General features: G+C 33.4%; 1 protein-coding gene and 2 long non-coding RNA genes across 6 annotated transcripts in view; 1 reads left to right on the top strand and 2 right to left on the bottom strand.

Moving 5' to 3' along the window:
* LOC126918242 (uncharacterized) overlaps window positions 1–27,797 on the bottom strand; it is a 487,823-nt gene that overhangs the window by 280,276 nt on the left and 179,750 nt on the right. The window lies entirely within an intron of this gene.
* Window positions 1–27,797, top strand: part of LOC126918005 (uncharacterized) — a 327,710-nt gene that overhangs the window by 287,086 nt on the left and 12,827 nt on the right. For 3 of the 4 annotated variants that reach the window (XM_050725546.1, XM_050725518.1, XM_050725526.1), the window contains 3 exons: window positions 11,552–11,629; window positions 22,608–22,789; window positions 26,543–26,741. In XM_050725546.1, the coding sequence (XP_050581503.1) occupies window positions 11,552–11,629; window positions 22,608–22,789; window positions 26,543–26,741 (459 nt within the window). The remainder of the gene's footprint in view (window positions 1–11,551; window positions 11,630–22,607; window positions 22,790–26,542; window positions 26,742–27,797) is intronic. The other variant, XM_050725536.1, reaches the window with a different exon arrangement.
* Window positions 1–27,797, bottom strand: part of LOC126918236 (uncharacterized) — a 241,084-nt gene that overhangs the window by 209,753 nt on the left and 3,534 nt on the right. The gene's annotated exons all lie outside the window — the stretch shown is intronic.

Raw genomic sequence — 27,797 nt, 5'->3', positions numbered from 1 at the left:
GAAATTATAATGTCTGCATTATTTTTGAAGATATGAAAATATTGCTTGCAGCTAAACATTTCATAACTTCGAAGGAAGAACATAGTGGCAAAATTTGATGGAGGTATTTCTTTTGGTGTTTCGATATTATTTTATTTTGTTTTAATGAAACAAAAGTTAGCTTTTGATGCAGCTGAATGTAGCTCATGGAACTGACAGGTGAAAATGGGCTTAATTCTATTTCATCTGGATATAAAGCTTTCAAATAAAATATGTTTACGCTTGAATATTCGTACATCAGTCATTTCATTTTATGTACTTTATATGTGATGAGATAAACCAAAATTTGTATTCGGAGATTTATATTTAACACTAACCTTTCCAGGCCCGGTCAAATAATCGGTTTCAAAATTTAATTTAAAATTGCACATTCATTGTTATTTCTTTTGTTTATCTAACTTTATGTAAATTCTTATATTAACAAAAATTGACAAATTGATTAATCAGATGACATAAGAATTTACATGAAGTTAGATGAACAAAAGAAATAACGATGAATGTACAATTTTAAGTTAAGCTTTGAAACCAGTCATTTGATCGGGTCTGGTAAGGTTAATGTTAATTAATTTTTAATTCCTATAACAAATGCTATATAAATATTGTTGTTTAAATTGTATGTCTTCATTCTAGCAGTTACTATTTCTTTTTTTATATAGATTAGAATTTAATCCTTTATATGTAAGGATATATTTTTAAAGCATACTCGTATTTATGCACATGATCTTAAAAATAATTGATATGTTAATGATAATTCACAAAAGTTCAATTGTTAACATGTATTATAAATATATAATATATAATTATAAATATTTATTAATAATAAATCAATTCTGAGTAATTTATACGGAGAACTTCGATTAAGAATTCATTGTTACGAAACACAAATTTTAAAACGTTCGTGGAAATTTATGAAGTTCCTAAGATCCAGGAATGAGTCTCTTTAAAGTTGACTATGAAAATTCTGCTAAAAATCTAGTAACAAGTTTCTGTTTAAGGTTCAAATAAAATCCCTTTGAAACTTAAATAAAATTTGTTTTTAAAGTCCGAATATAAAACTCTTTTGTCCAACAGCTAAGTTTTCGTTTTCTCTAACATTTATGCTTTTCCAATACAGCAGTTTCATCGTAAGACATGCCATACATTCACATGGTAATTCAAATTAAAGGTAGGAAAGGTCCAATAGACCAGTGTTCGTATGTTCATTTAGTCCTTATTCCAGAAAATAAAATTATAAAGATATAATATACTACAATATACTTTAAATATACAAATTATATGGCAACTCCGTTATATCAACCAATTGGGGACGAAAGTGTTCACATAAGAAAATTTTCATATAACAGAACGGTAACCGGTTAGCATTCAAATTGATTTAATACTTAAAATTGTAGAGGCTCGCTATTAGCACGTTATCGTCTTCATGGACGACCGGCTCGTTGTAAACTGTCTGTCACACCCTGATCGGGTTCGGTGATCGACGCGATGTTGATAAAAGCAAAAGCCGCGGCAGCTTGGTTCCTGATGGCTCAACAATGTCACGCGTGTCGGCTTGGCATACACGCACAATAAATACAATTTATTTGTAGATAATTTCATACATAGAATACAAAATCAAAAGGACAATATTGTTCAATTCTCATTCTTTTTAATGAAATTAAAGAAATCATACGGATTACATGGACTCCAATTTCTTTTAATAGCTAAATCATGAGCCTCAAGCCATCTCAGTCTTGCTTCCAAATTTCTGAATGCCTCGAAATGAGATATCTCTTCGTTACTGCTGGTATTGATTTCATCTTCATTACCGGTATGTAAATATGAAACCGGAATTTTTGTATTGAAAATACACGTTTATTGTATGAAAATGATTAAAAATATTTTATTCGAAGTATTGTCCATCGCTAGCTACATTTTTCCCACCTGTCTGGCAATTGGTAGATGCCACGCCAAAAAAACTGTCGCTCTTTTGAGGCAAACCAGTCATCGAGCCATTTTCGTACATTTTCGTAAGAAGTGAAGTGCTGGTCAGAAAGTGCGTGTCCCATCGATGCAAATAAATAGTAATCGGACGGAGCCAAGTCTGGTGAGTAAGCCGCGTGCGAAAGTATTTCCCAACTGAACGCTTCAATCGTTTCCTTGACAGGTTTTGCTGTATGTGATTGTGCATTATCATGAAGCAAAATTACTTTGTGTTGCCTTTTTTTGATATTCTGGTCGTTTTTCACGCAAAGCTCGATTCAAGTCGATCATTTGTTGTCGGTAGCGCTCGGTATCAACGGTTTCGCCAGGTTTTAACAGCTCATAATAGATCACACCCTTCTGATTCCACCAAACACGTTCTTCGTTCATCACGTCAAAATTGCCACTTCTGAATTTTTTAAACCACTCAAAGCACTGTGATTTACCAAGAGCATGCTCACCGTAAGCTTCGACAAGAATTCGATGCGATTCTGCAGCAGTTTTCTTCAAATGGTAACAGAAAATCAATGCTGTCCGTAAATCGTAGTTTCCAGGCACAAAATTCGACGTGTTCAACGCTATTACAAACTATGCTGTTGTATGAAACTTGTATTGTTCTGAGTCGAAAATGTTTGTGGAATGTCAACAAAGACTTTTGGCATCAATGACGCAGTTTAGTGATAACTACATTATCAGCTAGGGCCATCTATAGGCAAATTCCGGTTTCATACTTACAGACCTGATATTTGTTTCTTGACCATTATTTAAAACATTTTGCAAAATAACTTCACCAAGAGATTGAGCTCAATTATTGTAGTTTTATCGGCTCGACACCGCTCTGTTACATTGGGCTTATTACAATCGTCACATCATGGTATTCTATGTTGTATTGCAATGACTTCATCTATACCATTTTCGCTTAAGTCTACTTTCTCATTGTCTACTATTATTTCAAGCAGTAAAAGTTTCGCCCTTGCTTTTTCGGTGTTTCGTTTTTATTCTCAATTAGCCATTTGCCACCACATTACTACAATCTTTTAAACTTAATTTTTTAATGAACTCTAATTACGTGTTCGTTCATTAATTACGTTTATGGTTAGCAGAAATCGTACAAAAGAAGCAAATATGTAAACACTTTCTGTGTTTAGTAGTACTGTAATAGGATATATATTGTTTACATAATAGAACGTTCACAAAATGGGAGCTCATTGCTATTGAACAGAAGATATCAGAAGTTTAAAACTATTGTTTAATTTTTCAGTTAATACTCGAAATATTATTTAAATTACTATCCTTAACACTAACGAATTGTTATTTGAAATGGTAGTATTGTAAGATGTTTTCACATATTTCGAACAATTTGAAATCTAATTAATATCTTTCATTTTAATCATAGGAAAATGTAAACAATTTTGCAAGAGTACATAACTATTATGTATACATATATTTAAAAAAAACCAATTAAAAAATTAATATTCATGTTAATATAATTATTTCTAACTAAATCGCGAATGTTTTGGGTATAAATGACATTATACTTAATAATATGATCTTTATCTTACATAGTTTTTGTGCGATACAACCACGTACACAAGCTCGCTACAAAATATATTTATTGAATGAAACAAAAAACGGAAATCGATTAATAGTCATAGGTCAAGGTGCAATGCGCGTTTTATCGTAGTATGTTGAAAATCCATACTTACAAGGAGGTGACAAAAATTCTGAAATCTCGAATGAATTATCTATACATACGTACATTCGATGCCTTAGATTGATAGTAACGATTGATTGCTCATTCGAATATCTATTAATGTTTAGCATGGATAGAATATTTTTCGTTATTTTTATTTCCTAATTATTTTATTCTAAATCTTTTACTTCATTCACATTATATATACCTATTATGTAAAATAGTAAATAAAGTAAAATTTGCTAGAGTTTTTGAATAAATATAGCTAGGTGTTCTAGTACCTATAATAATCAGCAGTATACATCCTATGACCTTATTACAGTCTTCTATTTTTTCTATATTGGTTATCATTGTTCCATTTTTATTTTTGCAAAGAACTTAATTTTCACATATATTTAAGATAAAAATGAAATAGATAAACTTCAAGAACTTCTAATTAAAAATTCTAATTAAACTTCTAATTAAAAAAAAAAAAAAGAATTTTTTCCTTTTTTCCATTTTATAGTGTCCTAAACAGGCGCATTAAATTAAAATCAAATGTCACCCGTTGACATGTTTCGACTAGCGTTTAGCTTTGGTTCTTGCGAGGAGATTACTTCGAAGAAAGGCTACGCAGAAACGAGTAGACATTTTGAAGCAAGAACATAGCATCGGTGGATTGGCGTTATGCTGTTCCATCGCGAAATCGTGAGGGCTATGTCATCCAGAATTTGTCTCCTGTTGCACCTTCCAGAGTTTGGACATGGATATTGAAATTCACAGCGGGACCTCTATGTGATGTTTCTATCTTTGACGCTACATCCTGATTGCTTGACAAATAGAGGACATAAGGAGAAACTTTTAGGTCCTCATTTTCTTTTTCTTCTTCTTTTTGCATATTGTAGCATCGGGGAAATTTAGGTATAAATTTTTCCTGATACTATTTATAAATTGTAATTTATTTACAATAAATTAGTTATACAGATATTAATTAGATAGAAAACGAAGATTGTTTAATTTGGAACTAAGTGTACCAATCTTACTATAATTCGACCACTCTCGCAACTGGACAACGCTAACAACTCAATCTCTCAACAACGCTAGCAACTCAATCAACAACGCTAACACCTCTCGCAACTCGACAACGCTAACAACTCTACTCTTCGACTTCTCGATTAACTCTGACCTCTCAACTCACTCTCCTTCTCGATCAACAACAACTCTTTAAATTCAAATCGTCCCCCTCCATTAGCGTTATTTTTTCCTCTCTCTAATCCCATCCTGTTAACGCTCCGCAAGAACTAAGTGACTTTAGTCACATAGGCTTTTTTCCCTATGTAAACTAATAACCGAAGAACAGACGACATTGTTTTGGTCGATCTCTAATCAGGCTTTTTTCTTACGATACTACAATATTTAATGAACTTTTATTTTTACTTAAGGATAAATATTAAATATGGTGGGAATGGAATACCATGCATATTTTATTAGGTTTTTTGCTTTCGTTTTATAAGGAAATAATAGACGTTATTTGTTTTATATTAGTTTATTGAATTATGCATGAACGTAATAATAGAAATAGAACGAAATGGATCATACCTAATTCAATAAAATAATATAAAACAGAAATTATTGTTCATCTATAATAACCTTATGAAACGAAAGAAACTTTTCGGACAACTTAATATATGTTTAATTACATTTTTTTGTATTTCTATATTCCTTTGCTACTATTTTATATGTATTTAAATGAATATATTCTTTATTTTTTTAAATATGCTTCGTTATATTAGTTACTCTAATGCTAATCCTCTCTAGTAAATTTGTTTATATTTAAATTGGAAGCAGAATGTTGGAAATCACATGCAACGAATAATGTAAAATAATTTATATGTATTTTACATACAATACTGTACATTTTAATTACTATTTGTGAAATATGTTAAAATATTATTAGAAAAATATTGCAGCAAGTTTATCGCGACAGACAACATTTCAAACAAGGGTATTTAGAAATACATAAATTATACCTTTTATCGTGTACTTCATTTATATCTGTTCTAAAAAGAAGTATTAAATTATTCCAATTCAAATATATTTTTCATAATCAATTACTTGAAATATTTTAATTTTTCTAAACTCAACTTTTATATAATAATCTACGTTAATAAAGAATGGTGAAATTTATTAAACATTACAAATTTCTAATCTCATTGAATGTAAAAAGTAATCATATAACGGATAAATTCCCATGATCATTCGCTGAAGAAGATTATTGTTCGGAATTATGGCATGAGTTTACGTTGACATTACGCTACCCTTGGCATGCAGCCAAAATCACGAACCCAAATTATATTCTCCTAATGCTCGTAAATGCAAGCACAGATTAACTACGCAAATACGTTAAACGGGTTGTAATATAAAATGTAGGGATAAACTGTATCCTTCAGGATTCTTTTATTTACAAACTTTATTTATTTTCCACACAATCTACAGCTTTCATCTCAACAATATACAATTAAGCAACATTATCAATCAAATAAACCATAGAAAATAGAAAATTTATGAAGAGAATTATATGTAAATACCACAAAATTACATTCTGTATTATAACCATATAAATTTGTAAAGAATATTCAATTTTAATATGAAATTTCAAAACTGTTATGCAAAGTTAAATTTAAAAATAAATAGGAAAAAGATAATTTTATGAGACCAGCTTTCAGAAACTAGATACTATCTTTGAGTAGAGATATTAGCACTTAGAACGGTTCAAATGATGTTAACAATGCCTCTAATGTTCCATTTCCATTGTCTTCTCAATAGTCGAACGTGTGATAAACGCGGTTACTTCCGAAAGTTAAGGTAACTAATTCTAGCGATCTGATCTGTCGAAGGTTACCCCGAGGAATTTCTGTGACTTTACTCCTTTCGAAACTTCAAGTTTCGTCCAGCTATCGCTCATCTCCTTTCTGCTCTTCGTTCACATGAAACTGCACGATGCACGATCATATAAAGAGATCTCAACTCTCTCTAGTGAAACTGTCCAAAAACTGAATCGTGAAAAGAGCAACATGGAAGACAAGATTGTCTGAAAAGATCTGTGAAACAGACCGAGATAAATAGAGCGTCTCCGTCTCTGTTTGAGACATTCATAACATGTCACACATGCGCAGAACGAAAACTTTCTTCTCTTTCATCTTCATTTCTCACGACATAATCTTTTACGGTTTTACCTATGCTTCGGTATATAAGTGTCAAGGTCTCTACCTTTCGTACCGGGAAGGTCAAATTCGTTGATCATCAGCACATGGATTTTTAAGAATCGTATTTCATGCTTGTTCCTTTGCTCCAACGACCGAGCCACAAATTTTGGCAATTCTACAACATAGTTTCCGTCGCACATTCCGCACATTTTCATTCTGAATATTAGGCCGAGCTCTACACTGCGTATGTCTAGCTGCTGTTCTTGAGATTGCACTACTTTGCGCAATTTATGAATTTTCAACAAGGCTTAGAAATGTCCTACGCTATCATAGTCCGGTCAAAATAGACATAAAAATAGTGATCAAATAACAAAAATTCCAACAGAGCTAAATTTTGGTAGAGACCTTGGGTACACCTGTAGAGATAAAGTGCCAAAAGTCCCCATTGGAATCAATGTGACATTTTTTTAAAATATTAATGGGTACAAACTGTAATAATAGGCGCTAGCAATAAATACATGTATTCACTCGAAAGGAACGTTCAACGCTAAAAGTATTTCACTTAAGCCATTTCAGAAAAGTAGGTATATGAGCGTCGCTACGTGGACAATAGAACTTCAACTTTTAGAATGGCGATATCTTAGGAATGGTGATTCTTAGGAAAAAAAGTATGAGAAACATTTTTGTAGATAATTTTATGCTCTACAATTTTTTTCTGAACTATATTTTCGATAAAACTTACCGTTTCCAAGAAAAATTCAAAAAATCCGAAAATGTTGACTTTGACCTTGAATAACTTTTTTAACACGCATGGAATCAATAGGGATTTTTATTTCTACAGGTGTATCCAAGGTCTCTACTAAAATTTAGCTCTGTTGGAATTTTTGTTCTTTGAAATGTCTATTTTAACCGGACTAATCAATAGCGATCGGCGCATTGTGAGCCCATACGCGCCACAGATCCTCACACAAAAAGAGTGCAGGGAGACCCAAGTGCACTTGGGCCTCGCTATATTGAGCTTCACTGTATTGGACCTCACCCACACTATATCCTCTGCACAGAGCTGGACGTGAGGAATGCGGAAACAAGCTCATACCTCATAATGTCCTCCCTTTCGCGCGATTCCTTCCGGACAATGTGGGAAGGAGACTGCCGAGGCTTCATGAGACGATGTCACTAAGACATCGAAAGATCAGATCAAAGAAAAGCTCGTTCCAAAAAGGTCGACACCATACAAAAAGCTGTGAGATTTACGAAGAGTGGTCCTTCGCAAAACCAAACGACGCGAGTTGGCACTATTGTGCAAAAGTTTCCCCACGGTAAAACCGCAGTCAAAGGGATTGGCGGCAGCGCGTGAGCCAGTGAATAATCCATCATTTCGAGGCTAGTCCACTTCTTTGAATCATTTATATTTATTCGGCGAATGACAAGTGTCGTGCATCGAGTGAACGTCACAAACGTGCACGCAATACTCTAACATTGTACGAAAATATTTTATAATTTTGTGTAGTCATTGTATTTGCTGATATTAAAATGTAAAGTTATTATTGGAATTTATATAATTATGTTTTCATTTTAATACTACGAACGAAAGTTACTTTTCACCCGTCTCCTTTTCTTCTTACTTACAATAGCCTTACGATATTAAGAATACTCTGTATTGAGTCTTTATCCAGACTACTAAAGTATCTGTTTTGTTCAGAATGCCACCTCTTGTATAATATTTCTTTGTTTATAACGTCTATGTCTGACGTGACAACTAATATGAGACGAAGGGTTCCATTGAAATATATCGATTTTCCAATTCTCCTGACCTTCACATGTACACACACGAAGAAAATTCTTATAAGTATAAGTATGTATGATAAATAATTGCTCGTTAGATAAATTTACACTGTTATTATTATCTACAAATTACTATCGTTAATTGTAGTATAAGAAGGTATAAAATCGTGTGGACAATAGAAGATATTATGCTGACATTATGTATATGTATAGGAAAATTGATCAATGTAACATAAGTTAATCAGACTATTGTTTGACGACAAAATTGTTAATTGATTATTATTGACAACAAAAGTCTGAAAGGAACCATAGGTCACAAAACCTCTTCTTTTGGAAAAAAATGTTAAAGTTTTAATAATTCCCAAACTAACTTTACTCGCAATATATTTCAATTTATATTCACATTTAATGAGGAAGCAGCATGCTATTTACGAAGTAATAGGAAATTACAGATTAGCTCGTGAAATATATCAGAATACAGGAATAATGGAAGATCTTTACACGCAGAAGATATTTCGTGACAATTCAATTTTCAGCATTTGGTGATGAGCAATTAATATTGCGGCATCTGAAAGCATAAAGAGAAGCAAAGAAGAACTTTAATTATCGCTTCTGTTTATGCTTATCCATTATTGGACTTACGTAAAATAATTCGTAGAGTGAGAATCAATCACATGATAATGCGACGAATAATTCAAGAAGAAGACTTACTTACGCAATCTTAAAAAAATTTGCCGCTTTCAAGCATTCGAATCAGATGATTATGCTAATCGACGAAGTTTGTGTCGTTGGATGCCACATAAGTTACAACGTGATTTTAGGGTATGTATTGTTTATGGATGAAAATACGTTCTCAAGTTGTATCCTCAATCGACATAGTGTCAGGATTTGGGCTTACAGAAATCCATATGCAATGGTTAAAAAAGATTTAATCAAGGACTATTCACTGTAGACGTATGGGCAGGAATTACTAGAAATTATATTGTTAGCTCTATCCTTTTGCCTGCATCGATAACAAGTGCAAGATATTTGCGATTTTTACGCTCACATCTCCTAGACAAATTACATGAAATTAGACACGGCAAAATCGTCGCTTCATTTATTCTATGGTAGCACGATGGTACTCCATGTCGTTATACCCGACCCGTGCGGCAATTTTTGAACGATAAATGTGAATCATCGTGGATTGGATGCAGACCTACCTGCTTCTCACATGCAGCTTCTTTGTTCAGAAGATTTGACGACAGTGGATTTTTTCTTTGAGTAAAGAGATTGTTTATAGTTCAAGTAACAGATTACAACCGTTAAATAATTAGAACATCTGATTAAATATAATTTTTACTATACAAAAACAATATGTAATTTTTGGGGAGAAACTTAGTAAAAGTGTAGAAATGTAAATTTGGGGTTATTTGACCCCTTAACCTACAACTACGGGCATAGCCCGCAGTACGATGATCTGGTCAAACGTAAACATTACTGGCATAGCCCGTAGTACGATGATCTGGCCAAACGTAAACATTACGGGCATAGCCCGTAGATGATGATCTGGCCGAACGTAAACATTATGGGTATAGCCCGTAGTACGTACTACACAAGTCGTGCGAATGGCTCGAAGGCTGCGCGAGCTTGTTTACGTTTTCGGCCCAAAATTCTCGAACGTAAATCGTAGGTTAAGGGATTACATTGACAGCAGGAGCAAAAGGGAAAAGGTAAGAAAAATGAAAAGAAGATATGGAATATATAATGGTGGCATCTACCTGCAATACTAAATACTATGTCTTCTTCGTCTCGCTACAAAATGTAAACACATCGTGAATGAAGCCAGTTTGAGAATTATTATTATTAAGAAGTGTTAAGACTTATATATCGAATTTTAACATCTTTTCCCGAGAGAAGGAGTTATTTGCGATTCACGGTACCTGTGAGAATTTTGTTCCTCGTAACGAGTAGAATACGTTGAAATAAAAACAACTTTGACCTCGAAAATCATGTACGTCAATTTTGCACGAAATTTCTTTTACAAATCTCCACCGATCCAGAGCTACAGAATCATGCTACAGTGATTTTTAGAGTCACTTCTTATACATCCTGTACATATAGAGCAAGAGTATACAAATAAATTCTGCATTTTCACATAGGAGAGATTAGCTTGCTAGTTGCAAGTCTGATGTAAAGTTATATCTGACACACTGTTGCTTTTAGAGAAGTCTCTTAAATATTACAGACAATAGATTATCTGCCGGGAGAACTTTAATTGCCTTTAAGAGTCTACCTTGGCGATCTTAAGGTCAGTTCTCTATTTTACGACTAAGAAGCTTTATTCACTCTCTTGTCCTATCGCATTTTATGGCATCCAACATGAACATACATCAACACACATTTTTGCTTCTGACGAGAACGTTTACCTCCTGAATATGCAATATGCAAATAGCGCGATAAGTAAAAAGCAAACCACTTGTCTTTCTAATGCTAACACTGATATAAAAATCAACTTTAATATATAGACTCAAAACAAATGTAACGACCATATAGGTTGATATTTAAAAATTAATAATTAACAGATATAGCTCAGCTTTCTTTTAACCTTTCCAAGATCAAGTCTCTTTTATTCTGTAAAAGAAATTCTTCCTTCATCACTCATTAATAGTACTTATATTCATAAATATTATAAAGAAATCATAATGCACTGCTTCACTGATAATAAATACATTTATTGTTCTGTTAATTAATAACTTACCAAAGCACAATGTTATACATACAACATCGAGCTTTATGGAATTAAAAATGTAAATATAGAATAGAAATAACTTCTTCAATATATTTTTGATAAATTTTGTAACATCTTTATTTATACTTCTCTAAGTAATTGTTTGTTAATATTTTTTAGCAGGCACGAATCTCATGGGCAAATTCACACAGAGTGTCCGGAGAATCGTTCAGGATGTAAAGGATGAAGGAACATCGAGTAAGTTGCTGTAAAATATTATATACATAGTATTTTTAAAAGAATCTAGATGTATATATGTACATATAGATTCGTAAATTATCATTTGTAATTAATTTCTAAGGACTAATTAATTAATAATTTATTTCAGTAATTCACTGTATTTTACTGTAGAATGAAATCTATTGTGCTAAATCTACTTGTACTAAATTTAATAAATTATAAAATGTTCTCTCATATGACAATTTATTTAATCACGATTATTTATATTTAATCATGATTATCTAGTCAAAATCAATTCGACTATTACTTAATCCTTTAACAGTGTAGCTCGAAGAAGATTTAAAGCTATGAATTTCATTATTATATCTGCTATTTTCTTCATATTTTCCACACGTTTGTATCTCCCCAAATATCTTTTTCAAATTATGAACTACTTTATTCTTGAAATGTATAGAATACACAAAAAAGAATATTATTCCTAAAGGTACCGCTGATCGGCCGAGATGAAATTTGGTGAACACTGTTGGACGAGGTAATAGACCGGAAATATGAAATTTAAATTTCGGGAAATCATGCGTTTTGAAGATACAAGCCCCTATATATATATTTAACAGATCTTCCGTTCGATATTTTTGGCGAAATTACTCGTCCTAACTTAATCTAATCTATCCTACCTATCTCTCATTTCGGCTTTCTAAGAATGAGTAATGGCCAGTAGTTTAATATCCGTTTACTAGATAAACTACTCGAATTGATCGAATCATTTTTGAATTAACAAATTAAGCCCTTTCTTCTTATCTTCTCTTCGGCATAAATATTCATAAAGGTGATAATCTAAGTTGTTCCCTCGAACACATCTCCTTTGAAACTGTAATCGAAGTGGCCTCCATTGAGACTCAAGTGTCTGAGTGTAGGCTCCAATTTTAACAACTATGAAGTTGATAGAACGGTTGATAGATAAATGTTGATATCCTTCGTCTCTCAAAAATCGTATGCTTTCAGCAATCGATGGCTCCAAATATTCATCTATTGTATCTTAGACTACGTGACCTTTTACGTTTTCTCGCCAGCCTTCTTTCTTTCTCTTTCCGAACTTCAGTTTATCAATTTCTACTATCTTTTCTTATTCACTAATCGGTCCGTCAGTGCTGATCACTCTATCAACTCTTAATATGCAGATCTCTCTAGAATAAAAGTAAAGATTCGCGATCGATCCTAGCAAAGCAACATTTCTACCTAAGCCTCTAATCATTATGGACGTCTTGATATATACTTAAATCCACAGGATAAATAACATGTGAGCCTTATGATATCTTTCATTGGAACGCCACCCAGGGAGTGTTTATAACATCTTTATCGCTTACCTGGCACCTCTCGAGAATTTTCTGTTAATTTCATGCTATGTCTGCCATCTTTTGGCATTTTTGCTTAGATGATAATAATCTCACACTTGGCACCGAAGAACGTATCTATCTCGTATCACTAACACTTCCAAAGCTAGTCTCTCAACATTCCGGGTTGTTTGTTGAGGCAGTCATCACAAACGTTATTCACACACGACGATACACTCTGCTGCCTATTTACGGAAGCATCATCATTTATCTATCGCAAACTAATATCAATGATCTTCCTTAAAAGGCACTGGTCGTTTGTTTCTTCACTCGTAGAATGTTTTTAAGCTTAATAGTATATAGATAAATATATACATTTAGTTATACCTTATTTACATTGTCGTACTAATTGCCGAACATTGCATTTAGTAGCAGTGAGGATCTATCATATATTGGTATATGTCGGGTTAGCGTTAGGTTCATGGGCGTGTAACGAATCTTCATTGGGACTAGCCATCGTTGTTGTACAACAGAGATTATATTTACTGGTATAAATATTGATTTTTACAAAGTTTGACAAATAACCGTGGTGATTAAACACTCGAGATGCTAGTGACAATGTTCTTAGGTTCAATAACGAATCCACGGTCAACTGGCTAACTCTTTGTTAAACGTATAATATATTTTGAAGCACAAAGTAACGTTTGCTGTGACGCTCGGTATAATACTGTACGTAAAGACGATGTGCAAATTCTCCAAGGTGATCGCAAGAATAAAAGACTGATGGAAATTTTCCTCTCCTTACGATCGCGTTTGTTCGTTGCATATTGGCCAGGGATATCAACAAAATTCCAGCTGCCGTTGCTAGGCAGATCCGCGTAGAATTGACATTGCTCCTGCCCGGGGTTTGATTGTTAATACAACGTGTGTCCCACAATACTGGCACTTCTCTGTTAGGTAAAAACGCTCATCCCGTGACCGTGGCCACGTTCGGCGACCAGTTGTGTCACCCGGAGCCCAAGCCCACCATCACAAATCTCGGGCAAACAAGTCTTATCATTTAAGTACAGCTATAATAAATAGTCTAGATTAAAGTATTGGGGATCTTGCCAAAAATTTCAAAGGAAAGGCCCCGATGTCCTTTTATCACCGACATATATATATATATATAGGGAACTGTGTCATGCGAACGCATAATTTCCCGAAATTAAGAGTCCACATTACAGATCTACTATCTCAGCCAATTACACCCACCAATTTCATATTGGTCGATCACCGGTGCCTTTTGAAACTACCGGCAGTGATAAAAAGTAACAAAACTTAGATATATTGAATATTAAAACCAAATATTTAAACACTATCACTATTATAATAATATCTATTAAAATATATTTTTTATTTCAGGTTATCATAGGTATCAAGTTCTGTAACCGTGATATATGACAAATAATCAATATTTATTTCCTATAAAAAGTAAAAAGTGCTGTATATATTTTTTGTATCTGATACCAAAAATGCAGGAAATATTCGGATTAAACACGTAATTAATTTCTAAATCATTAATGTGAGAATGGAATATAACCGCTTCAAAAGTGTTAAGCATCTGTAAGGTGCTGACAGTGAAGTCCAGATCGGGTGTGACTGTTGTGCATCCGTGTGAATGCGAATCTGACCGCGCGATCAACAAAGAAAACAATTTTCGATTGACATGTGGTAAAAACAGTGATGGAACCTCGATCCTAAAATTGAGAGCTCGTCCGGAACTGATAAGAAATCTGGATTAATAGGAGGTCGAAATTTTCGCAGGTGAAGATCGACGTAAAGCAAAACCAAGTGTCCTAAGGCCGTGCAGTTTTCATGAAAAGTGAAAGTGAAAAAGGTAAAGTGAATGATAATTGACGGTGCAAAGGAAATCACGCAACGATTAATACGGATAAGGAAACAATAATTGTAACATGCACATGACGCTATTCGAGAGATTCGTAAGCAAGTGTAGGAGAAAGTGAACGACACCGAATCGTCGTAGAAACGAAAGCAGCAAATAAAACGGAAATGGAAAGAATAAACCAAATGAGAATTAAAGAATTAAGAGAAAAATTGATGAAGTACATTTAAGCACCAGTAGAAAGAAAGCAAAGGTACCAGGAAGGCAGACGACACATGGAGAAGAAAATCGAGGAATCGGAAGAAAAAGAATCTGAATCAGAGAGAGAGTATGAGGAAAAGATAGTATCAAAGAAAGACACGAAGGAAAGAAATATAAGATGGAAACAGTAGCGCAAACAAACACGTTTACAGTACGAGACGTCAAGAAATCACTTTCATATTTCACTGGCGACGATAAACTATCAGTACGTAAGTGGATTGATCATTTCGAACAAACAGGTACATTATTGCAGTGGAATAATTTACAAATGTTTATCTATGGAAAACGAATGTTGAAAGGATCGACAAGATAATTTGTGGCAGCACACATAGGAATTACATCGTGGACAAGCTTGAAAACAACACTGAGAAATGAATTTAGAATAGTGCTGAAATAGCGCACAGATACATGCACAGCTGTCGACAACGAAAACCGAACGAGACGGGAAGACAGCTATGTGTTTGCAATGATGGAAATAGCCAGCATGGGGAATATGGGATAAAAACGCGCTTAAAACAACGCGCGATAGAAAACATTATCGCCGGAATACCGAACAGAAAACTGAACAAAATGTTTCTATATCAGGCAAAATATATATATGTCGGAGATGAAAGGATATCGGGGCCTTTCTTTTGGAATTTTTGGGAAGATCCCAATACTTTATTCTAGACTATTTATTATAGCTGTACCTAAATGATAAGACTTAGAAATAGTTGTTATGATTCAATCCTATTATGTTTGTCCGAGATTTGTAACGGTGGGCTTGGGCTCGAGGTGACACAACTGGTCGCCGAACGTGACCACGGCCACGGGATGAACGTTTTTACCTAACAGAGAAGTGCCAATATTGTGGGACACACGTTGTATTAACAATCACACCCCGGGCAGGAGCAATGTCAGCTCTAGGGGGTCTGCCTAGCAACGGCAACTGGAATTTTGTTGATATCCCCGACCAATATGCAATGAACAAACGCGATCGTAAGGAGAGGAAAATTTCCATCAGTCTTTTATTCTTGCGATCACTTTGGAGAGTTTGCACATCGTCTTTACGTGCAGTATTATACCGAGCGTCATAGCAAACGTTACTTTGTGCTTCAAAATATATTCTACGTTTAACAAAGAGTTACCCCGTTGACCGTGGATTCGTTATTGAACCTAAGAACATTATCACTAACATCTCGAGTGTTTAATCATCATGGTTATTTGTCAAACTTTGTAAAAATCAATATTTATACCAGTAAATGTAATCTCTATTTTACAATAACGATGGACAGTTCGAATGAAGATTCGTTACACGCCCCTAAACCTAACGCTAATCTGATATATAGATGTATCTACGATAGAACAATTGAAAAACAGTCAGGACATCTACGGCCGAATTAAAGAAAAATTACAATCCAACGCGCATGCAAAAGAAAAATTGGAACCAAAAGGGACAGTAAAAAAAAGAAACCTGATGAAGCAGACAAAACGTTGTGATGCAATATTTGTGGCATGCGCGATTATAAGACGAAAAGCTACCCTGAACGAAAAAAAGGCACGAAATGCTATAAATGCAGTAAGTTCGGACAAATTGCGAACTGTCATCCGAGCGCCGTTCAGGACGATACACATGAAACAAGAGAACGCGAAAAAAGAGAAACAAAAATACACACGAAATTGAAATCGGGTGAGGTACAACGCGTTCCAATTGGAACGTGAAATTTGAAAGTGAAATGGAACGTTAATGAGGAAAGATAGGCACCGACGAAACATTGAGGGAGTCGGCAACGCAATTACGAAAGTGATCGGCACCTTCGAAGAGAACAGGATGATAAACCCTGAAGCATACAAATTGGAACTTTTGTGGTGCCGACCGACACGATTCTACACACGATATTAAGACAAGACCTTTTGGGAAGTGTTGAGGTGATACTGAGACAGAGTGAGTTAATAACAATAGAAAAAGTACCGCCAATACTACAGAAAAAGAACCAGTGACACCGGTAAAATCATCGAGGGGAGGGAGGAGCAAGAAGAAAATAACGAAGACGAACTAGACGTTAAGCTTGAATATAAAGATAAATTAGAGACAATGATGGCGAAATACGCACCAGCGATCGAGATAAACACGAATTCTAAATCCGTAGCAGTATTGGGCGACGAATCGCCGATCACGCCGCAGAATTTGAAATCACACAGATTAGCTCCAAAGGAGAAGAATATTTTAAACTAACAGCTAGACGAATAGCTGAGAAGAGGAGTGATCCAGCCGAGTAGAAGTAAATATGCGAATCCAGTACAAAGACGTATCGCACAGAGTTTGTATTGATTATCGCGAATTAATCAAACGAATTAAACGAGATTAGTTTCCGATGCCACTTATTACTAATGGGTTATAGAATGACAAAGGATAGGTTTCATCCAGTTCATTCCTATTGTAACAAAAACGACTAACAAGAAGAAATACCATTCTTATGTATTAGAAGATCTAGTAATAATTAATGCAGTTTAAGAAAAGGGATCTTCTATCGAAAGTAGCGCGTTTAGTATTAACACTTAAAGAATTTGAATATAGCACAGAACATCGGATCACTGTTTAAACACGTAGATGTACTTAGTAGATAAACAGTATTAGTTATAGCGAATCGGTTACAAACGATGAAAAAAGAAAACGATTAGAGGAGACGAGATTACGTGCAATTAGAACTATACTTCAGAAGGAGTTGTACGAAATTTATTTCATGGAAAATGACGTTGTAAGCGAAAGATAACCGAAACTTGATAGTCGTACCGATAATAAAAGATTTTTGGAAACGCCAAGTGGATTATTTCTGATAAAGGATCTACGTTTACTTCTTTTAATATCCAAAGCTATTGTAACGACGAAAGAACTGAGGAAGCGTTAAGAAACAATGGTCAAATGGAGCAAGCAGTAAAGATGCTAATATCAGTGCTTACAAAGTTATCTATAAATGATATCTGATCAATGGTATAAACGTGTTGATAAGTACAACGATATCGCAATAGTATTTACTAATGCGGTATAGGTATGACGGCATTGTCCCAGGTTATTTTCTGTACGCGAATGCGATATAAACGAGATCAAGAAATTATTACGCTCATTGAGCAAGAGATGATCCAAGAGTTTCAGGAAAGTCGTGACAAACTGAAAGTAATGGCAAAGCAAAATCTATTAAAAATGCAGGAAGACAATAAGAAAACGTACAATCGGAAATGTTTGATAGCGAGGAAATACAAAAGAAGTGACCTAGTGTTTACCGAACGAATACAGTTTGGACCGATGCTCAAATTGAAACAGAAATATTTAGGACATATAGGATAAATAGAGTTAAACGTAGTGATCTGTATGAAATAGTTCATGTGAGTGATTGTGAAGGACTTTCGGTAATCAGCACGGCCGAAGATTATGTGAAATCGTTTAACCCTTTGAGTGTTGAATACTCGCGGCCTATGCGGTCCGTACGGACGGCGCCTGTCTAGCGCTGACGATCGCTGTGGACGGAATACTTTTTCGTTAGACTGAACTCTGTTGATTGACTATTCAAAGTGCAAATCGTAATAAGTTATAGTAATTCTTTTGCACGAGATTAAATGATTCAAGAGCGTTATTTTTTAGTATTAATTATGTATTATAAACATTGAAATTTACAATAAACTAGACAACAATAAACTAGGAAACTAAATTTAGTAAATATAACACAAGTTAATAATTCAGTTGTGTGCGAAAAATTTCAAAACAATTATCGATACATAATCCGACATCGCATTTTCTGCATTCTCTTATTTTTCACACAAACAACACATTTCCTTCTTGATAATTAGATGCGACTGTCCGCGAAATAGGTAGACAACTGTTATAACGAGGCATTATTGGCATTTGTTTACTGCCGTTACTAAGGAATGCATTTATATTTATCTCACACAAACGTAATAGTATTACTTCTGCATAGGTGTTCGGAAAAATTGACAAACCCATACATGCGTCCTTAATTCACGCCGGGCACTTACAGAAAACGAATATATGTGTCCTTAGTTCACACTGATAGCTTTCGTCAGGCGCGTATATGCGCCCATAGCACTCAAAGGGTTAATTGTAATAGTGATAGCGATGCGTAGCATTGGAAGACGAAAATGCGTTAGAAAATGCCGAGTTTAAGAATGGAATATAACTGCGGCAAAAATATAAAGTATCTTTGAGATACCGATACCGATGCCGAGATGCGACCGATGGCTGATTCCTGAACGGGTGCGAGTGTGTGTGTATGTATGTGAATGCAAATGTCAACAAAAAAAACGGAAGATAGTCTTCGATTGGCGTGTGAGAAGAACAAACGTAGAACACCGATCCTTTCTTACATTATTCCTGAACTCCTTGTCATTTTATTGCATTGTCAAAGGATTAAAGCAGTTATTGTTTATTACCGTTCTATTAATATATTATTTCACATTAATTTTAAATACATGTATTACTTTTAACTTTTCTTTTCTTGATGTTCTTACGTTATTGTGCGAAAATTTAATTTCCATTTATACGCATTATATCGATAATGTTGGTTCGTTACGTATCTCCAAAATTAATTGAAATTATTAGGTCATCCCATAAGTTCCTTCCGTTTTTCGAGCGGTTATATATGTTAAGATTGTTTACATACCTTTCATTTTCATGAAAAAATGTAATCCCCCTCTCGTTGTACAACTTCTTCCCATTTTTCAAGTGCATTGGTCCCTTATCGTCGTATGTTTATAAATCGACACATGAAATATATACACAAAAGTCGGCTCGAACTTATGAGATGACCTAATATATTCTGTGTAATGCCTTAAAACTTTCCAAAAGTGTGTAACCTTCCAGCAGTAACAAATAATTTTAATATCCAGACAATTTAAAATTCGAGGGAAAGTTACCCCATTAAACGATTATTGTACGATTGTTGAAAATGACAACGTGAGTTCTCGCTCGCCATCTATATGCTGACGGCTAGTTACAAAAGAAGTAACTAAAAATTATTACTAGACACGGTCGATAGACCTGATCGATAGTTTTAAGACTTCTCTTGTTTATTCTTTCATTTTTTCGTTCGTGTTCCTTTCAAGTGTGTGCAATAAAGGTTTTTCTGCTCCGAGAAGTGTGGATTTATTACCCAGATAATATAATAATAACTAACGCGATCCTACCTCTAAAATATAAAATAACAACAACGATCTTAAATGTCGATTTCCTAAAACTTGTACTTGTTTGCGGTATAGTAATGCCGGAGAATTGGGATAAAGATGTTCATACCAACTGCTAGAAATAAGGTATTGGCCATGTGCCAAATGGTCGGTTGTTAGATCATGAATAGAATTAAAGTAGGAACTTTTACATCCACAGTTGGTATAATGATTCTCGTCGAACGATTTGCGGCAAGATATTAGGTAGTTCTTACTTACCCGTCCGGACTCTTCATATTCGTCGAGTTGACGCTTCGTGAGTGTCAATCGATCGATTAAGGCGTTTCGTCTCCGCCGCAATGTGCTGGTCTGTTCAGCGTGGGCCATGTTTTAGTTTAATAGCTTCAACGATCTTACCTTGAAAAACTGGACGTTGGTCCGGGAATCGGTTGCTACTCGTTACTGTGCAGCGTGCGATCGCGTATATGCTTAGCGAGGGAGGAGTTCCTTTCCGATGGCTGCTCCTTTGATTAGGTGATTAAATCGATGGAATGTTGATTTCACGTGACACTGTATGGTCACTGGTGAGTGCACTTTTCAATGGCACGTGATCCGGCTCAAAGAACCATGTATTTTCGATCTTTCGGGGGGAGATACGATCGCGAGGAAGCGCGTCAACGAGAGTCGTAAATTTCCATTACGATTATAAGAATCGACACGACGAACAGATCGATCCCCTTATTTCTTTTGGGATAATAGGGGTGATTGACACTGCGATTAACAGGGTTATAAAATTCATATTTCCAACACTCCGATAGATGTGCACTGAATGTTCTTTCGTAGTAAAGCAAGGCCCTTACAGTTGAATATAAGAACAAGGTGACTTTCTTGATGTAGCAGAAGTAACAATCGAATAGACTGAGTTCCACTGTCATGCAATTACAGAGGAAAACTCGGTGTGGGTGTGGTTTTTTGAACGAAGAAAGCTGATTCGTAGCTCACACTTTTTATTAGTAAGATGAAGGCAACGATCTGCGATGTCCATTGGTTCTAGTCAATATTAATGAGTGATGAGAGGGGAAGGAAACCTCCTACAAATGTTGCTACTTGGTGTTTTGTTTAAGGGCAAAAGCCAGATTTTCTGCTAGATCACTACCCGCTTTCTTCGTAATTTTTAAAAGCACATAATAAACCCAAGGATTTCTCTAAGAACCAACCATAAACCGAAAACATTTCTAGGATTAGAAAATCCTTTAGGACAAACATATTAACTGAAAAACATATGTTGAAACAATGATGTGAAAAAGTTCAAGTTTTGTGGTGGGTCTTTAGGTTTATTGAGTGCAGATATATTACGCGACATAACACTACATTTTTAATTAATCAGATATATGGAGTTATGGCCAAAAATAAATGGACAGGTGTGGAAGTAAATATCAATGAAATTTAATTAAACTAGTACTAATGTTATTGTATATTTAAGCTTTATTTATTGTATGTATGTCCTTATAGATATATGTGTGTCATACATAGATTGTTCAATAAATATTAAAATTAATAATTTACATTTTTGTAAACTAGTCATATTTAGCGAAAATGAAACATATATTCATGTTTGTTTAATCATCATTTTTGGAATTATTCATTACAAAATTATAGAATATTATTAATTTCCAAATTCAAAATAGTATTTGGGCAAGTTATTATCTCACAAAATGATAAATATTGTTCTTAAGAATGCTGATCCTAGTGCTGATGCATTATGTCTTCTCAAAAAATCAGATTAAGATGTTTTTATTATTAATAATTAATGAAAAAGAATTTTTGACCACAGTTCAAAAAATGGAAGGCTTAATATTTTGCTTATTCCTTCGATAAAACATGCATATATAGGAATGTATAACCTCAAAAATCATTGAATCATAAATGATAAATAGACTACTAGTGTTTATATATGGAAAAATATTTAAAATACAATACCGTGATGATATCTAATAAACGATACAGATTTCTAGTTAGACTCCATTTCTTTAATTATATTCATAAGAATATGAATTTGCATAAACATTCATAATCGACTTATAAGAAATACTCAGCAGTTTGGATTAGGTTATGTAATTTTTGGAACCTGATCCTATTTTGTATCCTATATTTTACATAATAATAATAAAAAATATCTGTAAAATTATGTTAAATTAAACTAGCCTATTAAAATATTTTAAAATTAAGGAACCTCATTCACACAATTACTTCTGGATTATTAGTAAATTGTGGATGTTTATGCATTTATAAGAAGCTTGAAAGTTTAAGAATATATAGAATGTACGTAATGTGGAAAAATATTCTATTATATTTGTTAATGTAGGTGGACAAACTAAAGAAGAGGTGATTGAAACAAACGAAAGATTAAGAATCGTAAGGATACGCCTCGATGGAAGTTACGAGATCGCTAAACGTGCCCTCGTTGAACTCATGTGCAAATATACTGATAGCAAACAAGTTCGTAACGTATTTCAACGTTACAACCTGTTAAAACTAATGATTAAGGTAATTATAATATTGTATTCTTAAAGATTAATAAATTAGTATTCAACGTTATCTATACGTAATTTCAACGTAATTTATAACATACTCATCAACGTGAAACATTACTTAATAGATTTTAAATATCAGTATAATTAACATTAAAGATACTTCTATATTCATTTATACTATGAAAACTATATTTTATCAATTTTTAATATGAAGTGAATCGTTGTAGTGTTAATATTTAAATAAAAAATATTCATTTTATTAAATGGCATATATTAGATAATATTGATTTTATTCGTTAATACTAGACTAAACAGGATTTCTATGAAAGAAAATGTAAGTAAACTTTTCCAGTGTATTATTAAAGTCTAGTAATCTAGATTGTGTTACATTTTAATAGGATTATCTTTAGTTTCATAACAGGTACATACCATAAATGCAATCCAGACATTTATGAAAGACAATAAATTATTTTCGTGGTTCCGTTAATATGAATAGTATACGAATATAGGTACGTGAAAACATAGCGAACAAAAAACAATTTCGTTCCTAACACAGTTGCATCTTTGTCTACAATTGTACAATAAAATCCACTGACCGTGTTCCCTTCCGTACATCTTTTTGTCTAGTAACGAATGTTAATAACATTGGTATATGTTAACTGAGTAGAAAGGTGTAAAGTTTACTTTGATTAAGATCGTAGATACAAACTTCAGGTTCAATTTCCAACAATAAAATTAATATTTTAAAAATCAATTCGCCATCAATACTAATTATTAAACAACATTATTATGTAAATTCACTTTCGGCCCTAATAATCTAACACTTACGATTACAATATCATCAAAACATCAACGATAAATAATTTTTAAATACAAATAATACTTGAAGCGATAGATCTTTTAACAAATATTCTTATAAATAAAAAAGACATGAATCATTCGAAGGATTTCTATGTTTGAAATTAGGAACGAATCCTAATAAAATAGTTGGTCTGAATCAATACATACATATATAGCTTTCTTTCCGAACTTTTCCGAACTTTTCCGAGCCGAATAGAAGCTACGGTTTTCTTTGCTTTTATTCGTTTCATATAACGTGTCAATGTACGTAGATGAGAAGATGGGATATTCTGTAACAGCCAATTACTTTGGACACTAATTCATTCTGAACTCTTTTCCTTGTATTTCTTTCCTCAGAATTTACGCAATACTATAATACTGAAAGTGTTTATCTACACTTTCCAAAGAAATATTCCTTTCTATCGATATGTTAACAAAAATACAATTTGCAGTAGATAAACAAATGATATTTTCTGATATTTTATTAAAACTATATAAATGTAAGCTATATTATGTTTCTCTAATTAAACCAAAATTCTTGAATTTAGTAGATAAAATCTCGAATAAAAATTATTTTTATTTTTTCAGGAAACTTTGTTTTTCAATACGACATTATACATTTTATATTATCTATTTATTAGAAGTTTTATGTATTTTAATAGAAATCCTTTAAGATTTCCAAGCAACTGTGTATGTGTTCCATATTCTCTGTATACCTTACATTTTTTCACCCTAAACGCCCTTTTCCCTGCTCTTTACAACACTGTCACACTTGCCCATTCTTGGCTACCGCTCCTTCCTCTTCCACCATTCTGTCTTCCAGATATTCTTCAATTTCCATTCCTATCTTGCACCAATCACAATAGCTTGACTTATCAGGTTTGCTCCAATCGTCCTTCCCTGTTCTTTTATTTTTAACCCTCTTTTAAGCTCTTTTTTTTCTTCTTCAAATCTTTCCTGCTTTCTTGTCATCTTCTATGTTGTTTCAGTTTCTACTTCTTCCATTACATCAATTACTTCTCTTTTCTATACTGATGGCGCTTCGATTTCGATTCTGCGGAAGTCTGCAATTTGATGAGTTATGGCTCATCTACCTACTCCCATCTGTAATACGCTATCTTAATTCTCCTAACGTCAGACTCCATTCTCCATATGTATTCTGGGATATTGGTATTTGATCCTAGAACTATTTTCAGGCGTCTTCTCTGTGCCCTTTCTATTTCCTCTTCTTCCTTCTCTTCCAACTCCGTACTTCCACTCCATACATGAACCTTGTACTGGTGTATCTATTAAGTACAACTTTCTTTTCAAGTCTCCAATTTCTATTTTTCTCACCAAGCTCCCTGCTGTATTCGCGGTTTTTCAGATTTTCGCTGCGATGCAATGCCCCAAGTATTTATATCTATTGATTCATTTTGAATCCATTCATTTTTCCATCATTTTGCATTTCCATCATTATCCATTCATTTTGAACATCAGTTCCCTGTCTCAGATAAATCGAAGACCTTAAAATCTTTAAATGCAAGATATAGTTTTCTGCCTTTTTTAAAAATTTGTTATCGATTAAGCTATTTAAGACAAATGTATGATCTCGCATACTTCTCTTTTATCAAAAGCTTGCCTGACTTTCCTTCAGTATCTTTTCATCTTCTGATTCTTCCTCCCAAAATCATTGTTGATAACTTAATCGTCATTAACTCATATTCAAGGATTGGGAGGATGGCTCCTCTGTAATTGGAAGCTACTTCTATATTACTGGAAAAATACTTATCTCTCCTCAGTTTTTCGCTAGCTGTTCTTTCATCCACATTTCATTAAGAAGTCCTCTCAATTTTGGCATCCGTTTGCTGAGTAGGTTTCCTGAAAATTCAACTTTAAGTTCATCTTCATCTGCTGCTTTATTCTTTTTCGTCAATTTCAGAGATTTTAAGTTCATCTTCTTCTGCTGCTTTATTCTTTTTCGTCAATTTCAGAGATTTCCGTGCTTCTTCCTCTTCTATGTCTTCGTTTAGTGTTTCTTCATTTCCTACCACTTTTCTTTCTTTATCCTCCTGTGTTTCCCTTACCCGTTTCTCGTTCCTTTGCTTCTCCCTTTTCTTTCTTCCTTTCGTCCCCCAGGAATCGCTCGTGGATTTGCTTTTCCCTCCTCTTTCCATTTTTTCTTGTTTTTCCTCCTTCTTTTCCTTTATCACCCTCACCCTTTCCTCTTTAAGAACTTTTAGTCCGTCCTATCATTTTATTTTTAAATATTTTTTGGACGTGTTCCATACTTATTTTATTTGCTCTTTACAATCTTTTAAAAAGACTTCCCTGCTTTTCTTGTCGATTATGTATTTTATATTATATATACTTCTATTTATGTAACTAAAATCCATCGAATTGAAATTATTTTTTGGTTACTAACTTTTAATTTTATGGAAAAGTTTCTTATTAAAAAATTTTCAGTAGATCTACCAAACTGAAAATATTGGAACATTTTTTAAATTTAAGGTATAATATGCTTCAAAAACAAAACTTCTGCAATATATTCGTATATGGTTAATTAATCTTTAAACGTCAGAATAAAGAAGTTGATGTAGAAATATTTTTATTAATGTATAAATAGTTTTGACAAAGTTTAAGATATTAAAATGTTTTTAAACCAAGATATAATATTTTTCAAAAACAGAAAATTCAATGTTTTTATTTTATTAATTAATTACTAAATATCGTAATAATGAAGTTAGCTTCTAACTTTTTCTAATACTCTACGTGTAATTTTAATTCAGATTAAGATATTAAAACATTCATTTAAAATAAAAGATCTCATATGTTTCTATCTAACTAGTTAATGCTTAAATGTCACAGTAAACAAGTTGGTGCAAAAATATGTCAAATGATCTATATTTCTAAATATACAAGGGCATCTATGACTTTATCTTTATAGGATGTCATCAAGTTGGAGACTCAATACTGGACACTGGTGGATATACCTAAACAGGAAAAACAGGAAACAGTGCCTGCCTTTGTTCTACGCGCATGTTCCATTATGGAGAAGACCCACAAAAGCGGGGAGGGTGTGAAAACTTCGGCCCGTCTGGCCGAGGAAGCTGATACCAAAAGAGAACGCATTGAAAGACTCGAAAGTGAGTTGAAATTCTATTACAGAAGATCAATTTTCCATTTATGGATTATTCCAATAATAATTATGGATTGTTCCAATGTATAAGGTGTTTAAATATAAAGTTGAAAATCAATAGATTAGAGATATAATTGCTAAACATATGTAATATGGTAAAAAAAGCTTGACTAGAGATCGAGCAAAACAATGTCGTCTGTCCTGCAGTTGTTAGTTTACATAGGGAAGAAAGCCTATGTGACTAAGGTCACTTAGTTCTTGCGGAGCGTTGACATGATGAGATTAAAGAAAGGAAAAAATAACGCTAATGGAGGGTTACGATTTGGGTTCAAAGGGTGTTGATCGAGAAGTGAGAGTGAGTCGAGAGGTCAGAGTTAGTCGAGAAGTCGAAGAGTAGAGTTGTTAGCGTTGTCGAATTGCGAGAGTGGTTGAAGTAAAATAAGATTGTTGCATTTAGTTCAAGTTAAACAACCATCGTTTTCTGTTAGTTTATTTATTGTAAATAAATTATAAATAGTATCAGGAAAAATTTATACCTATATTTCCCCAATACTACACATACATATGTTTGCTTTTCAAGGAGGTATCTATTTTAATAATAAAAATAATATTGTTAATTTATAATATTATATTATAATGTTACTATCTATATATAATATCATACGAAAGGTTTATAAATATTTTAAGGAGATAGCTAGTCACGAAAGAATTATGGAATGTATATTATTTCAATGATATCGTTAGATATATTATAACATAGTTCAATAAAAATGTTACGAAAATAAGTCGTAGCGATTATTAGAGAATATTACGAAAATAAAAATAAAAATAAATAAAATATATATGAAAAGTTATCGCAGTGGTTCCAATTATGCCACTTTGAATTGAATTCGAATTGAAATGAAATTATCTCTTAAATTAATGGTCCTATGTTATTGAGGTGGTATGTCGTGATAGGTGCAGAAGGAATACTCAGATGTTCAACAAAAAGTTTATTACTATTAACAATCAACAGGTCAACAATTTATACGATTCACACTTATGATTAACCATCGAGAGTTTA

Source organism: Bombus affinis, chromosome 1, assembly GCF_024516045.1.
Source record: "Bombus affinis isolate iyBomAffi1 chromosome 1, iyBomAffi1.2, whole genome shotgun sequence".
Classification (NCBI taxonomy): Eukaryota; Metazoa; Arthropoda; class Insecta; order Hymenoptera; family Apidae; genus Bombus; species Bombus affinis.
This window is presented reverse-complemented; position numbering and strand designations above follow the sequence as displayed.